This window comes from Bos indicus x Bos taurus, chromosome 9 (assembly GCF_003369695.1).
Source record: "Bos indicus x Bos taurus breed Angus x Brahman F1 hybrid chromosome 9, Bos_hybrid_MaternalHap_v2.0, whole genome shotgun sequence".
Lineage (NCBI taxonomy): Eukaryota > Metazoa > Chordata > Mammalia > Artiodactyla > Bovidae > Bos > Bos indicus x Bos taurus.
In genome coordinates, this window is record NC_040084.1 from 28,153,355 (window position 1) to 28,171,775 (window position 18,421).

Sequence of the window (18,421 nt, forward strand, 5' to 3'; positions counted from 1 at the left end):
TTAGAAAATATCTTCGGAAAAATGAAAATGAAAACTCAACATACCAAAACTTAACAGAAGGCATCAAAAGCAGTTCTAAGAGAGAAGTTCATAGCAATAAGTACATTAAAAAATAGAAAGATTTCAAATAAACAACCTAACTGCATACTTCAAGGTATTAGAGTAAAAAAGAACAAACTAAGCCCAAAGTTAGCAGAAGGAAGGAAATAAAAAAGATTAGAGCAGACTTAAACAAAATAAAGAGTAGAAAGATCAACAAAACCAAGAGTTGTCTTTTGAAAAGATCAATAAAAATGACAAACCTTTGGCTAGATTAAAAAAAAAAAAGTGAAGAGCCAAGTAAAATGAAATCAGAGTAAAAGAGGAGATATTATAACTCTTGCTACAAAAAATTAAAAAGAGGATCATAAAAGACTACTATGAATGTTTCTATGCCAACAACTTGGATAGCCTAGAAGATATGAGTAAATATCTAGACGCATGCAATGGCCAAGACTGAATCATGAAGAAATAAAAAATTTGCACAGAATAATAACAATGAGAACATAATCAAAAGCCTGCTAATGAAGAAAAGTCCAGGACCAGAAGGCTTCATGCTGAATTCTGCCAAACATGTGAACAAAAGTCATTTACAGTTCCTTTCCTGAAGATAAGAATAGTACCAAAAACAATAGCACTTTTATTCTAAGCAGCGGTTAACAGCCCAACGCTTTTCCAGTTAAGCCCATCAGGCCAAACTGCCAAGTTGATAGAATGAATGGAAAGTGGTTATATGTTGGTAAGTGAAGTAGTTGAGACTGCCAAAATTTTTTCTGTAATCACTGGCTTTCCAAAATTAATGCATCCAAGTACTGTGAATTTTACTTCCTTCCTCCAAAAAACTAATGTACATAATATATGTACAACTATATGTATGTGAAATATATGGCAGTTATAAATGTAAAGCTTCAGTATTCCTTCCTTGGTATTCTTTCCATTTAAGCCCTCTAAAGAATGACTCACTTTCACTCTGTGTGTTCATGTTTCTTGTCACTCCAAGCCACTTTATGCAAATATCCTAATGTGCTTCTCTCCTTGAAGGAAAAAGTTTTTAAATATCATAGTTTTTATTTATTAATTCATTTTTATTTTTCTTGTTCACTTTTTTAAAAAGCTTTAAATGTATTGTTTTTCATATCAGGTCATCTATTATTTTTAAGTATTTAACCAGATGTAGGATGATCCATACCTATGACCTTTGACCTTTTATTAATTTAACTGATTCTTCTCACTTCAAGTCAAAGAAAATGCATGCTGGTGCTCAGAGATATAAGTAAGAAAAAGTGACTCTCTTTTGTTAAGGGGAAAAAGAATAAGAATGTCTGCTTATTTGCCTTGGCAAGTGATTTTTCCACCATTTTCTGGACCATTTGAATGGTTTAAAGTCACCTGGCTCATTACCTGCAATAAATCCAACCACCTCTCCTGCCATCTTCAGATAACATCACAGGACCTTGTTCGTACTGACTATTATCTGTGCAACCTACAGTATGTTCAGTCTCCTCACATTATTTCTTACTTATTTCAGTACAGAGTCTTCATGTTGGGAAGTTTCAGGGAAAGGTAGAATAATGAGGCACATAGCAAGGCATACAAAAAAGATTAGACAGAGACAGAGTGACACTATCAGCAACGTGGTACATTGTATTTAGCATATACAAAAGACAAAGGATCACAAAAATGAAACGATGACAGGATGAGGCAGGGAAAATGTATGCATTTATTCTGCACTGCAAAGAGAGAATGCCCTCTGGCTCATTTTGTGTTTTTAGTGTCCACTCAGCAAACTTACTTTTGAGCACCAAAGTCCTATGGGAATCTTGCCAAAGAAGTGTTGCCGAATCAGGACTTAGGCATAAACGTTGGGTCATGCATTAAGTGTTTGTATTGCAAACTAAAGCTATTTTTAGAACTGTAACTATAGAAGCTTATAAAGCATAATTTCTTTTCCTGTTGACACAATGGGAATGAGAGGTGAGAGAGAGACAGACACGGACAGAAATACACACCATGGGTGTGGTGGGGGTGTGTTTGTGTATGTGTGCATACCTGTTATGGAAAGAGCGCTGTGCCCAGTAGCTTGAGACTCTAACTGCAGCTCTGAAATTACCAGATAGTTATCTGAAGATAATTTCCCCCAGTGTTGTGTGTCTGCTGGGTCCATTCTAATGGTCTTTTCCACCCATGCAAATTTTTGATTAGTGGGACAAGGATTCTACTTTATATTTTGATCTAAAACATCTAAAAATGAAACATAAATTTTATTTTCTCAGCATTTTTAAACCACATCTTAAATTGTTTTGTTTCATAACAACATTTGAGTGATAGTATAATATTCTGGGGATATCTTAGTCATGAGACTCCACTAATGAAGAAGACACAATCCTTGTCCTCCAAGATCTCAGGATACTTGGTAAAGAAAGCTGGAAGACAGTAAAAGTGAAGCGGCCTCCAGTGGTGCCTTAGATGAGGCATACGAAAGTTTTCATCCAATCTGTGGATGTCTATGTGTTGTATGTTCGTACATGAATGCTCAGGAAATATTTGTTAAATTATTCAGTCTCATTTCAGCCACAGAGACATCAGCTAATTATCATTGTTCCCATTTCAGAAGGTTAGGAATTTAAAATTTAGAGTCTTTCTGATGCCTGCATTAGATCATTTGGTTAATAAATAGGGAAATACGTTTTAAACTGAAGGACTTTTTTGTTTGGTTGGTTGGTTTTTCTCCAACTGCAGTGCAACAAATGATCTCTTGCTTTGGATGAGATTGGGCAATTACTTGAGAACACCATCACCTTACCCCTTTATTATGCATGAAAGGATTCCTCAGTTTATAACCAAAGATAACACCGATTTAAAAACTCAAACAAGAAAAATAGGAACATAGAAGGTGCATGAGGTTTCATAAACATGTGAACGTGGTTAAATAAGAGAAAGGAAAAAAATTAAACAGCCCATGTAGTATTGAATTAAAGAAACGTAGACAGAGATAAGATGAAAAGTGGAGTAGAAGTTGGTAGGTGTTGGTTCTCTCTGTGACTTTACCCAAACTCAGGGCAGTTTTGTGTTTTTGAAAGTCTGTGAACTAAAGATGATCCCAGTCAGACTGATTGGTAATCAGAGCTTGTCTTTCTCACAGTTGTATTTACCTGGATTACAAAATCATGCGTCCACGGCAGATGAAATAAAATGCTACCTACTAAAATACATCTCTTATTTTCAACAGTTTCTCTTAAGACATAATTAAGAAGAAACACGGATTCACTGAAGTTTGTTCCAAATCCAAATCTTGTAGTGAAGCTGGTTAGAGTGACAGTAGTGCTCCATCTCTCATGCAGGAAAGAAAATGTGAAAGTGTGTATGTGTGTGTTTTACAAAACATTGATTGTTAAATAATACAGTGAGGACCACGTGCGTATGCATGCTAGGTCGCTCAGTCGTGTCCGACTCTTTGCGACCCCATGGACTGAAGCCCGCCAGGCTCCTCTGTCCATGGGATTCTCCAGGCAAAAATACTAGAGTGGATCGCCATTTCTTCCTCCAGGAGATCTTCCTGATCCAGGGATCGAAACTGTGTCACCTGCGGCTCCTGCATTGCAGGCAGATTCTTTACCACTTGAACGACAAGGGAAGCCCAATGAGGACCACAGTGAAATGTAAATGTGTATGTGTATAATTGTAATAGTAGCAGATATTCATTGAAAAGTGCAAATGACTACTCAAAAGATACAAAAATCATGGATTTAAATTTATGAATGTAACTTCATTTAATATAACTTTAATTATTTTATTTAAATATATTTATATTTAAATATGATTTAACATTATGGTGGAAAAATATAAGAAAAATCATTTCAAATATCAGTAAAGAGACTAACATACACTGTTGGCTTTGTTCTAAGTGCTTCACAGTTGTGTTCAATCTAAATTTCACAACAATCCTTTTTTTCATTAATGTGAAAATTGAAATGCTAGGAGTGAATTGCCCAGGTCACACAGTCACCTGAGGTACATTTGGGACTCGTGCCTGGCAGCATGACCTGCCTCCTTTGCTAGCAGGCTCTCTAGACTCCCTCAGACCAAAACTGACATAGAATTGACAAAGGAAAACAATACTGAAGCTCCTTTATATATTTCATACAAATGGGTTTGGTGACCTGATTTTAAGTGTGAAGTCTCTCCTTGACACTAAATATTAACTACTACTCTGGCAGTGAGTGAGGCAGTTATCAATTTTCTATCAATAGTCAGTCTATTTAGTTTAACCAGCTTAATTTAGGAAATTGTTTATATGATTCATTATTTAATGACTGGCTGAAAAAACTAGAAACCTCAATGGCTTTACTGTTCATGCCAATTACAATCTTAATGACTCTGTTAGTAATGTGTACCTCTACGATGTAGTATGTGGCTTTCTATGTAGTCTTTTTGTGTGAGATATTTAAAAACATTCATTCTATCTGTATCAACAGTAGTTATAGAAGGGTGCTTGTGTGTTTGTTCGTCCCTCAGTTGTGTCTAAATCTTTGCGACCCCGTAGACTGTAGCCCACCATGCTCTTCTGCCCATGGTTTTCTCCAGATAAGAATACTGGAAGCCATTCCCATCTTCAGATCTTCCTGACCCAGGGATCCTTCCTTGCAGGCAGATTCTTTACTGTCTGAGCCACCAGAAAAACCCATAGCAGTGTGCTTACAAATGCTTCACATTTTAGAGTTGGAAAAAATCAGTATTCAGAGACCAGTTTTTCCACTTACTAGGAAGTACATACATAGATAAGTATTAAGCCTCAATGTTATTATCTGTAGGCCTCAATATTATTATCTATAAAGTGGGTGTAATATTAGGTTTATATTAGGTTTGTATGTTCATTCATACAGCAAATATTTATTGATCCTTAGTCTGTGCAAAGCACTGATCTAGGCACTATCATATAAAAGATAAAACAGAAAATCATCCCAGGACTCAGGAAGTTTGTATTCTACTGTGGTTAGTGAGCTAATAAATATTTATGAATATTTAACATTATTTAAATAAATTTTAGATAATGTATATAATACACTTACTGAGTGTCATGTAGAATATACAAAACATCATTGGTTGCAAAACCAAGAATTATTATATTTTATTGCACATATAAAGCTCCTATGTGCTGAAGAAGCAAATAACAGTGTGATAATGATAAATTGTTTTATTGTGTGATAATGATAAAAAAGATTGGGAAAAGAAAGAGTAGTGTCATTCAGCTTCTAACTTGCAAAGTATTTAAAATGGAGGCATTCGAAAAAGAATGCACATTCTTGGGATTTATACCTTCTTTTTGATTTGTGAAGACAAAGCAGAGACTCCTAAACAAAGTTGTTTTCCACTGCTACCCTTTTTTAAACTCAAGCATATGCATGTTTAAATTTGGTTGGCCTGCTTCACTTGAGAATGTAGTGTTGATGACATTGAAAAATCATTAATGAAGCTCCCCTCCCCAGGCCCACCAGCAATTCACATTTCATAAATGAAATCAACAGCCTGGAAAACTCTGCTACATACAAATTGGCAGGCTGTCTGCTTCAACCATTCAGCTTGGGGATTGTTTGATTCCATGTTTCTGCAGAGCTTGTGTGTGAAGCTCAAATGAAGGGCTCGTGAAAAATGTTTATGGACACCAGATATTTTTCTTATATAATAATAATAATGGTAAAAATGTTTTAGCAGTATAGATGGGTGAAAATAAAAGTTCCTATTCTCTTTTTCCAACTTCCAGGTTGCAATCTTCAGCATCATTCACTGCCCTTAGTTTCCTGAAACTTCAATTAAACCTTTTGACTAAACTTAAAAAAAAATGTATATTCATATATAGGGATTTCCCAATGGCTCAGTGGTAAAGAATCTGCCTTCAATGCAGGAGACACGGGTAGACGTGAGTTTGATCCCTGTGTTGGGACAATTCTGTGCAGGAGTAAATGGCAACCCATTCCAGTATTCTTGCTGGGAAAATCCCATTGAGATCAGAGCCTGGTGGTCTCAGTCCATAGGGTTGCAAAGAGTCAGACATGACTGAGCACACATTATTATAGACATATATATTGTTTTTATCAAACCAGTCAATCCAAAAGGAAATCAACCCTGAATATTCATTGGAAGGACTGATGCTGAAGCTGAAGTTCCAATACTTTGGCCACATGATGCAAAGAGCCAACTTATTGGAAAAGACCCTGATGCTGAGAAATATTGAAGGCAGGAGGAGAAGGGGATGACAGAGGATGAATTGGTTGGATGACATCACCGACTCAATGGACATGAGTTTGAGCAAGCTCCGGGAGTTGATAAAGGACAGGGAAGCCTGGCGGTCCATGTGGTCGCAAACAGTTGGACACAACTGAGTGACTGAAAGATGTATACATAGAGCCGACTCACTGGAAAAGACCCTGATGCTGGGGAAGATTGAAGACAGAAGGAAAAGAGGGCAGCAGAGGGTGAAATGGCTAGATAGCTTCACTGACTTAACGGATATGAGTTTGAGCAAACTCTAGGAGATAGTGAGGGATAGGGAAGCCTGGTGTGCTGCAATCCGTGGGTTTGCAGAGTTGGACACAACTTAGTGACTGAACAACAACAACATAAACACATAAAATATGTCTATGTGTAAAAGACATATATATCTAGTTATCATTTTTATATGACTAAGAACAGGCATCTATATATGACTCAAAGACAAGCTTCAGTAAAAATGCCATCTACAAAACAGAGACACTGAGTTCGTAGTGACCAAGTAGCCTAATAAAAGAGATGTTCACCTTAGAAATACTCACCTATCAATTCCTGCTTTGCATATTCAAGGGTAAAATCCCAGTTGTGTAAGAACAAAAGAAAATTACCTTGGGAGGTGCTGCAATTTAAGTTCATGAGCATAATTTTAAAATAAGTAAGCTTTTTCTGTATGTTACTCTTAATTCTCTGATCAGTTTCACATTATTTTCTCCATTTCAGCAATGACAAAATTGAGACGAGGTTTTAAGTTATGCCCAAGGTAACAAAACTAAATAAATGAGCTTGCTATTAAAGCTAGATTACATATCCAAGAGCCTTCTTTCCACACTTGCCAAGAATTCCTAAGTTGTGCATTTATCTTGTTAGTGTTTATATAACACCGAAAGTCAGTAGTTCCAGCATCATGAGAGGGTCCATAGCCCCGTACATGTTGCATGATGATAAGACATTTATATAATTATAAAATTATAAAATTTCATGAACAAGGTAGAAGTTGGTTCTGATTGTACTGTGCACATAGATGATAAAAATATTCCCCACAACTTTTATTTTTTATAGAAGATCTTTTGACAAGCATCAAGGCTAAAATGGTTCCATTTCAAGATTATAGTGGCAATGTGATTGACAGGGGAGAAAAACAAGTGTACAGTGAGAAGAAAAACTTTCAAACAGACAGTTCTACATGATGAACAAAATGCCTATGGACCCCATCCTAGGGCACTGAATTTTTCTTTAACTCTAGAACCATGGGATTAATCAATTTCTTCTAGGACTACAGATACACAGGAGGGAGCATTTCATCTTTTTATATATTTTTTTGCTCTATATTTCTTTGCCTGAATTTGTTTTGTTCAGCCATTCATTCAACAATATTTATTGATCATAACACCACCTGTTAGATATTTGACCAAATACTGATATTTGAGTAATAAACAAGACACAGCTCTTGCCCTTATGAAACTTAAAATCTAATGACAGTACACAGACAACAAACAAAAATTTAATTTAAAAAAATGTATAACAAAACTTTATATAACATTAAGGCACATAGGAAACATTAAAATAGTGTATGGGATTCCCTGGTAGCTCAGAGGGTAAAGCGTCTGCCTGCAATGTGGGAGACCCAGGTTTGATCCCTGGGTCAGGAAGATCCCCTGGAGAAGGAAATGGCAACCCACTCCAGTATTCTTGCCTGGAAAATTCCATGGACAGTGGAGCCTGGTAAGCTACAGTCCACAGAATTGCAGAGTTGCACACAACTGAGCAACTCCACTTCTTCCCCAGCTAATGAATGTATTAACTGAAAAAGAGAGATACGTGCCAGGGAGTGTGGACCTGCAATAGTACCGATAATCACTTTTCACAGGATGTGCATTCAAGTGTTACAGGAAGTAGGGTGTCAATGGCTATGCAATTCTCTATTACAGCCAATTCTGCAGTTAAGCAAACGAGCTTTTATGTTTTAAAAAATCATAACTTTAGAAAATAGACCCTATTAGGCTAAGCCCTAAATAAAGCCAGTTAGCACTATGCCTGACACAAAATTTATACTCAGTAATAGCTCAACCACGAGCTCAGTTTTTCTGCTGTTTGAAAGCAGGAAAAATTGTAATGTACCAGAACCCTTCCATTAATCAAACAAGAATTTATGCCAACAAAGGAGAACTCTGAGACGGAGGCAAAATTGTTTAAATAAGGGAAAAGACTGGGAAATATGAAAATATGTAATTATTACAGTGGTTGGGATAATGTCATGAAGATAACTCAAAACACTATGTATTTATCCTATACTTATATTAAGTTAGAATGCAGAGTTTATAGACAAATGCCATTGTCCTAGGACAGTAAGAAAGGACAATATTTTAATGTGTTTATATTATTATACCAAAGTTAAGCCATTTTTTTATTTTTATAAAATTAATAACAAATACTAGTAAAAACAATTATACCAGTTTGAAATGATTAAATTAACCACCAGGTGGAGCTCCATGAATTCAATGTATATTTTCAAAAATAGAAAATTGCTTAAATTGGTCAAATTAGGAAAAATTAGAACGTATTTTTTCCTGAGCAGTTTTGGCTAATTTTCTTATCTGCAATGCTAAGAGAATTTATGAATCATAATAGATGGTTCTTATTGAAGACAGAATGCCAAATTTCTTGATTAGTATAATGCCAAATTTCTTGATTAGTATACTAAAACTTTTCAGTTTTTAATAGAAATTTAAATCAAAGTACTTTTGCTTAAGTTACTTTATAGTTTATTTCAAATACATATTCCATTGTATATTGTTTAAAGTATGAAACTATAATTGAAACTGAGAACAAATGAGAAAAATCTATTAAAGCCTGCCTATTATTCCATTTAGTACTGATTTTTAAAAAATGCTTATTTTTTTCCAATTTGTTTGTTTTACCCCAGAACCTGAAATTAAAAAAGATGAAAAGATGCCCAAAGCAGGTAAGGAAACCTTGCGAGATTTACCTTTTAATTTATATTCTGTTTATCATGAACAAGGCTGGTGTTATGACCAGGTTGTCCAAGGCTGAAAACATTGAAAAATACTTGTGTATTTCATATATTTTCATTGTAATAAGTAATAAACAGATGTATGCTAAAATTAATATGGATTCTGTTTTCTGGTAGCAGATTTTAGTTGTTTGTCCAAGTATTGGACCTGTTAACATATGCTGTTCCTTATTTATCTAGTGGGCAACTGAATACTGTTTTCAAAGTGCTAACGGGACAATCTGAATTTCAGAGGATGTAGCCAGATTGTGACAAATGCCTAAATCTTATAATTGGTTGAACCTTATGGAATCGCCTACACTTGAACATCTTTTACCTAAAAAACAGTAGTTTCATATGGTTTAACATAAAAGTTCAATCATTTTCTCCCTTACTATTTGAATATCCACATATTTTAGGAGAGGTAATCCATTGTATTACTGACCTTTAATTTGAAAATAGGAGTACTTTTAAAAGAGACTTCCTGAAAATTTTTATGAGAAAAGAAGACAAGAGATTAGCTTGTCATTTTTAAGACAGGTGTTAAAAGTTAGAAGAAGGAACATTATAGAATAAAGGACAGGAAGAAAACACTAAAATTCCTGATGAAAACTTCTTTTAATTACAATCTTTCTAGGGCTAACTCCATTCCAAATATTTTATATACTATATGAAGATAAAGATATAAACTATCTATATGAAGATGTTTATGAAGATATTTACACACCTGTATCTACATATGCAATAAGGTTATATCTATATGTCTCCTTAGAGTGAAAGTGATACAGTGTACATGCAGACATTCAGATCAGTTCAGTTCAGTTCAGTCACTAAGTCATGTCCAGCTCTTTGTGACCCCATGAATTGCAGCATGCCATTCATGCTTCCCTGCCCATCACCAACTCCTGGAGCTTGCTCAAACTCATGTCCATCAAGTCGCTGATGGCATCAAACCATCTCATCCTCTGTTGTCCCCTTCTCCTCCTGCAGTCAATCTTTCCCAACATCAGGGTCTTTTCCAATGAGTCAGTTCTTCGCATCAGGTGGCCAAAGTATTGGAGCTTCAGTTTCAGTATCAGTCCTTCCAATGAATATTCGGGAGTGATTTCCTTTAGGATTGACTGGTTTGATTTTTCAGTCCAAGGGACTCTCAAGAGTCTTCTCCAACACCACAGTTCAAAAGCATCAATTCTTTGGCACTCAGCTTTCTTTATGGTCCAACTCTCACATACATGACTCCATACATGACCACTGGAAAAACCATAGCTTTGACTAGATGGACCTTTGTTGGCAAAGTAATGTCTCTGCTTTTTAATATGCTGTCTAGGTTGGTCATAGTTTTCTTCCAAGGAGCATGCATCTTTTAACTGCATGGCTGCAGTCACCATCTGCAGTGATTTTGGAGCCCAAGAAAATAAACTCTGTCACTGTTTCCACTGTTTCCCCATCTATTTGCCATGAAGTGATGGGACCAGATGCCATGATCTTAGTTTCTTGAATGTTGAGTTTTAAGCCAGGTTTTTCACTCCCCTCTTTCACTTTCATCAAGAGGCTGTTCGCTTTCTCCCAAAGGGTGGTAGTCATCTGCATATCTGAGGATACTGACATTTCTCCCTGCAGTCTTGATTCCAACTTGTGCTTCATCCAGTCCAGAAATTTGTATAATTGGTTTTAAAATACTTGCATATACTTGAGCACATTTTTACACATGTTAACATACATTTAAGTAATTCTTGCTTCACCATTCCATGTATAGGTTAAATATTAACCTGAATTATTTTCCTTTGTATCAAAAGTGTTGCCAACATATCAAAAGGAATTGCTTAAGTGTTTTTGTATTTTTAATGAATGAACATAATCATTTGAGTGACTTTATAAAATCTGAAGGGCTTCCCAGGTGGCACCAGTAGTAAAGAATCCACCTGCCAAGAGACGCAAGAGACACGGTTTGATCCTTGCCTCAGGAAGATCCCCTGGAGAGGGAAATGACAACCCACTCCAATATTCTTGCCTGGGAAAATCCCACGGACAGAGGAGTCTGGTGGGCCACAGTCCATAGGGTCACAGACTATATGAGTGACTAAGCCGCAGCATAAAATCTGAAAGTATGTGTTCTCTGGATGATAAATGAAAAATGAGCAATTTTAAACAGTGAAAAAAGTGCATGATAAAGACAAAATGATACATTGAATCTTAATATCAAAAATTATAATTAAGCTTTAGATATATCTAAAAAAGAAAAGCTATGTATAAAAATTGCTCTCCTGTTGTAAGCACGCTTACTGGTGTCAGCGAAAAATTGCTGGTCAGTTAAAAGTTGCATCATGTCACCCATTCCTATAAACAACACTGTATTTTATGGCTTATTTTACTTTTGATATATAATGGAAAAAGTAATATATGCACTGCTGCTGCTACTGCTAAGTCGCTTCAGTCATGTCTGACTCTGTGCGACCCCATAGACGGCAGCCCACCAGGATCCTGCGTCCATGGGATTCTCCAGGCAAGAACACTGGAGTGGGTTGCCATTTCCTTCTCCAATGCATTAAAATGAAAAGTGAAAGTGAAGTTGCTCAGTCATGTACGACTCTTAGCGACCCCACGGACTGCACCCTACCAGGGTCCTGCGTCCATGGGATTCTCCAGGCAAGAGTACTGGAGTGGGGTGCCATTGCCTTCTCCAATATATGCACTATAAATTCCCTATTATTCAGTCAGTCAGTCAGTCACTCAGTTGTGTCCGACTCTTTACAACACCATGGACTGCAGCACGCCAGGCTTCCCTGTCCATCACCAACTCCTGGACTTGCTCAAACTCATGTCCATCGACTCAGTGATGCCATCCAACCATCTCATCCTCTGTCATCCCCTTCTCCTGCTTTCAATCTTTCCCAACATTAGTGTCTTTTCCAAGAAGTCAGTTCTTTGCATCAGGTACTTTACATTAAATATTTTTGTCTATTTTTATGTTATATTTATTTTCATCTTCCTAAAAGGAAAGAGAAATCAGAACTAATGACATATTTTATTATAAAACATGATCAATTCACAATTTGTTAACAATATATATTATGCTAATATTACTGCCATATGTTAAGAACTGTGCTTGGTGAAACAAAGTTTAGAAACAAGTGATGTTTCCCATCCCAAGAGAGTCTAACCAAAGACATAGACATGAATTATTGAAAGATGGTTCTTAGATAATTAGTTAAATTAGTGAAGAGTCTCTAGGAGTTTAGACAGAGGGGGCATTCCTATAGTCTGTGCTAATCATTGAAACTTCAGGGAGATGATGGATTAAGCTGGGATTTTAGGAGTATGCAAGAGCATCTGAGACAGGAAGGTGACTATAAAGCATGGTGGAAGCCAACTTTATAGAAGAAAAATATGAATTTTACTCTCTTGCCATTTGCTAAGGATGTGACTTAAATTACTTCATGTTTCTGAGTTTCAATATTTTATCTATTGAAGAAAGGTCATTACACCCACCTGGTAGAGTTGTTAATAAGAAACTGAGTTGATGTTTTCTATTTGTTTCAGATTTAATAAATGGGAGTTATATTCAGGAGTTAGTCAGAGGCAGGGATGAGAGTGACTTGAGAAGAGACAGTGAGGAGAGGACCAAGAACCAAAGTAGATTCCAGGGGCCACAGAGGAAGAGAGGATGCCAAGACTGCAGTAGTGATGTGTAGACACATGAGCATGGTTCTGGAAATCTAGAAAACTGGACTTAGGAAACCAGGGTGAAAAGTCTGGATGATTAGAAGGTGAATGAGAAGAGAGTCACATCCTAAGTCTTAGAATGCCACGCAGGGTGAAATTCTACATGAAGAATTTTGAATCATAAATTCAACTCAAGAGCTTTGATAGTAATCTAGTATTGTAAAGGCAAGTGAAATTGATAGGGAGAGAGAGGCAGCAATAAGGAAGTAAATTGTTTACTTTAAATATTTTTTATGGCCATGACTAATATTCTGTGTGAAATTATTAGGAATTAAGTTTTTAAAAATCACAGGACCTAGCAACTCATTGAAAAATACTAATAACATCTTGTTATACACCCTTTCAATTATTTGAGTATATACAATCACAACCACACTCTATACTGTAATTAATATCACTACTTTTGTAAGTGTCAACCTATTTCACAGGAAGAGGCTAGAAATTGATGACATTAGCTATATATGAAAGTGAAAAGTGAAAGTGAAGTTGCTCAGTCGTGTCCGACTCTGCGACCCCATGGACTGCAGCCCACCAGGCTCCTCCGTCCATGGGATTCTCCAGGCAAGAATACTGGAGTGGGTTGCCATTTCCTTCTCCAGGGGATCTTCCCGCCCCAGGGATCGAAACCAGGTCTCCTGCATTGCAGGCAGATGTTTTAACCTCTGAGCCACCAGGGAAGCCTATATATATATGTAAAACTCCTAGGTCTCAACTTTGAAAGGATGGAGAAGGTGATCAAAGGTAGAAGTTGCAGAGGAAATGCAGGTTGCGGGGAGAGAGATGTACTAGCAACACTGGGCAATAGGGAACTTTCACTTTGATTCCTCACACTATGTATCCGTAAGTTTAGAGGTTTGGAGTTAGAAGCCAAAGCTGAGAAGGATTTCTTCAAGAAACCAGAACTTGGAGAGAAAAGAGAAGAGAATGAAGGGCAGCTTCTTGGAAAAGAAAAAGAACAGGTCAAAAAGGAGAGTGTGTTACCTGGAAGATAGGGATACAGTGTATCAGCATCCTAAAGGCCAGACACTTTCAAGAAAAAGGATCAATAGAAAAATCAATAGTCTTAATGTCACAGGAAAGTCAAGGGGCATGATACCTGAGAAAAACCCTTATATTTAACAAAAATCTGTCATTTTATGACCACTTGAAGGCATTTTTATTTTTGTATCGATGTATAATTGCTTTATAATGTTGTGTTAGTTTCTGCTGTACAATGAAATGAATCGGCTATGCTTCCCTGGTGGCTCAGTCAGTAAAAAAATCTGTCTGCAATGCAGGAGACCCAGGTTCAATCCCTGGTTCAGGAAGATTCTTGGAGAAGGAAATGGCAACCCACTCCAGTATTCTTGCCTGGGAAATCTCATGAACTCCTGGCAGGCTACAGTCCACGGAGTCGCAAGAGTCAGACATAACTTAATGACTCAACCTACACCATGCATACACACCCCTCCCTCGTGGACCTCCCTTCCACCCTGCCCCAACCCCACCCATCTGGATCATCACTAGAGAGCATTTTTAGTAAAGGGGTGGAAGTAGCAAGCAGTTTAGAGGAATTAATAAGAGAATTTATCAGTAATAAGTGGAAGTAGAACACCCCAACTACTTTTTTTCAGGAGTTTGCTGTTCAAAGGAGGCAAAATACTATATTCCAGCAGGTGGAATCAATGAGCTGTGTTTGTCATTTTCATATCTGTGATAGGGTGGAGCATTCTAGGGAAAGGAGGAGCATGAAATCCAGAGGGAGATATTAATTCCAAGTGAGCTGTCCCAGATCAAGGTCTGGGATACACAATATAGGTGGAGGGCATTAACTTATATAGCCCCCCTCCCACCTTTGAGAAAACATTGAAAGGATAGATTAAATTAAAGCTGAGGGTCTGTGAGGGTGCTTCTGCTGAGTACTCTTTTGTCCTAAAATCTCTTCTGAAAGGTGACCACTAATGTGTTCATTGCCAAACACAGGGCATAGTTTCCTTTCTTCATATTGTACTAACCTTTGGATAATATCTGACCATGTTCATCATCTCTTATTCCTCAAAAGAAAACAAAAATCCTTTTATTTGGCAGAAACTACAACATTTAACCAACGTGTTAAAAATAAAACAGCAACAAAAGATGACAACATTTTTTAAAACTGAGTCAACATTGTAGCAATTATTTATTTTTGACATGGCATATGGGGCTTCCCTCATGACTCAGATAGTAAGGAATCTGCCTGCAATACAGGAGACCTGGGTTTCATCCTTGGGTCAGGAAGATCCCATATTATTAGGCACTAAAATGATAGCAAATAGGACATGCATTTTATTAGGTAAGTGAAGAATAGCTAAATATTCTTTTCAGGAAGCAATAGGCATTAATTATAAGTAGCAATGTAATTAAAAACAGAAATATTTGCATAAGTAATTTTTTATCAGGAAAATTAACATTCATAAACAAAATCTTCAAAGTTCTGTTACTGCATTTCTCACTGCCAAAACTGGAGGCAAGGTAAACAGGTAAGATGCTTTTGATATGGAGCTGAAGTGAGAGCAGAATATTAAAACTTACTTTCTCCCGCCTTTTCTCTATCTGTAAACACACACCACACAGTTCTCCAGCCTTGGTCTTGTTGTAAATGTTTTTCTCTAACATATCATGTGATAGCCATGTTTGTTGAATGGATTTCTTCAAACTTTGTGTTTCAGCTCCTGTATTATCTTTGCTGTGAGCTATGCAGTCTTCTCCTTCTCAGGGGAGACAGAAAGTCACTCAAAAGCCACCATAGCTACAACAGGTCACCAAAATTATCCTCATGAAAAGGGAGGCATTAGTCAATCCTACCATCTCATCCTCTGTTGCCCCCTTCTGCCCTCAGTCTTTCCTAGCATCAGGGTCTTTTACCATGAGTTGGCTCTTTATATCAGGTGGCCAAAGTATTGGAGTTTCAGCTTCAACACCAGTCCTTCCAATGAATATTCAGGACTGATTTCCTTTAGGATTAACTGGTTTGATCTCCTTGCAGTCCAAGGGACTCTCAAGAGTCTTCTCCAGCACCACAGTTTGAAAGCATCAATTCTTCAGTGCTCAACCTTTTTTATGGTCCAACTCTCACATCCGTACATGACTTCCAGAAAAAAAAAAAAAAACATAGCTTATTAAATAGAGTTCTCATCAGCAATATATTCTATGCAAATCTAACAGACTTATTGTTAAATCACGTGATATAATGTATGTGAAAGTGCCTTCAACAGCTATGAAAGCAAAAAAAAAAACCATGATTATCATCTATACCCTTGATATTCAAAGGGTGGTTCACAAAATAACATCAGCATCACCTGGTTGCTGAAATGTAGAATCTTAGGTCCCATCAATAACTGCTGGATAAGAATTTGGATTTTTAGCAAGTCCCTGAAGTTATTAGTATGCACATTAAAATTTGACAAAGACTATTATAGAATTCATAGGCATCTATGATTGCCCTTATCTCCAAGAAATACATCAGTCTTCTCTCCATAAACCTAGCTTATGCAAAGTGCATATGTGTTTTTGAATGGTTTCTTTCTAACTAGCAACAAGGGCGTCACACTTTCTGAGCACTGGTTGGCTTAGGTCATCCAGAAAGTGACTAAATAGTCAATCATTCCTTTCTCCCAACAACGCACCGTCAAATGGGCACTGCTTGTACATGCGCATTCATTTGAGCTTAAAATAAATAAATAAACTTAATAATAAATAAATAATAATAATAATAAATAAATAAACTTAAATTTTGCTTGAAGGACATGATTGGCAAGGGTAAACAGTCTTCTTATTTTACCAGCTGGGTAAGATATTGATACAGTGGATGAATGACTCAGTCAAAGAAAACAGGATGTCCTTGTATCTATCAGTTATCAAAGTATCTCTGGCCTATATCTTTTACAGAACTTAGTTCCAATTGGTTACTGTATTAATTTATGTCTATTATAATGTAATATAAATATATTTCAGTATCTTTTTAAATTTACCATAGTGCAGTAGATCAAAGCTAATACAATTTTTTTTAAGTAGTGACAACATTGATTTTTAAAAAGAAGAAAAACTGAATGAGAAAGACTAGAAATAATGTTATAGTTAGAACAATGAAGATATGCTAACACAAATAATAAATTTATACCCAGGCATTGCTATCTCAAAATTTCCTTTTATTTTTTCCCACATCAAGCAGACAAAAAATTCTACTGTAAATTCTTGGGGGAGGAGGCAATAATATTCTTTCAGGTTAAAAAAAAAGTATTAAAATTACGCAGACATGGAAACTTAACTAATCACTGATAAGTGGCATTAGTGATAAATACTTCTTAAATATCCCTACAGATAACCATGCAAATGCAGTAGGTCAACCATTGTTCCTACTGTAAACTAATATTTATTGAGTTGTCAGTAGGTATGTGTCATTATAATATTCTGAAAGGGATTATTACCACAAAGAAATCAAGAAAATTGAAATAATTTTTACCATGTAAGTTCAAGGACATTTATTGAATGCCAGCTAATCCAAATCCTAGAAAATGGAAAAATAACCAATATTGGTGGAACACTTAATTAAAAGATCAAGGGGATTTAATCATATACATGCATAATATAATCAATTCTATAAAATTTTGTGACTTAGGTTTCATTATTTTGCTGAAGTTACAGGCAATGTACCAGAATAAAAATGAAGTGAACTCCCAGGTTACAAAATTCACAGGTGGGATGACCTAGCTTCTTTCAACATATTAATGATGACCACACTCATATACTCAACTTGATTTCTATGGCAGTGAGCAAATTACTTACAATTTCACAAGTTGTCCTATTTGACTTCAAAGTAACATAAAATATAGTTTACCTTCCTTTTGCCAACACATCACAGATAAATTAGGTTGGCCAAATCTGAACAAACTTTTTGGTCAATTCAACATAATATTTTTCTGCCTAATTTCAAGCCTCAAATACAGTATTATCATTCTATTCTCAGTAAAATATAAATAGAGATGATGGGGGTAGTGGTGGAAAAAAAAGTTAAGAGTGGTGGTACACCTATTGTTAGATAAATGTGGATAATACTAACTGATAACAAATTGGGGTAGTAGACTCTATGTTCCTTAGGGCAGGACTTTGTTGGTTTATTTCATTCGTACATGTGTTCTAGCACATAGTAAGAAATACAGTAAATGTTTTTGAATAAACAAATGTAGTAAGAGTTTAGTTGTTCAGTCAAATGGACCTGGAAGCCTGTCTCCTAATTTGTTAAAATGAGAAAGTGAGTTCATGAGGGTTACTCTAAATGTTACAGTATTTTATTGAAAATGCTTAGCCTGGGTCTGGGCACCTATACACATTTAGTGTGTTAGCTATAAATTATGCTAATAAATA

At 36.2% G+C, this 18,421-nt stretch overlaps 1 protein-coding gene across 1 annotated transcript in view; it reads left to right on the forward strand.

The window, feature by feature from the left end:
* Nucleotides 1-18,421, forward strand: part of LOC113898891 (triadin-like) — a 92,867-nt gene that overhangs the window by 46,956 nt on the left and 27,490 nt on the right. The window contains exon 8 of the mRNA XM_027552194.1: nucleotides 9,230-9,268. Within this exon, the coding sequence (XP_027407995.1) occupies nucleotides 9,230-9,268 (39 nt within the window). The remainder of the gene's footprint in view (nucleotides 1-9,229; nucleotides 9,269-18,421) is intronic.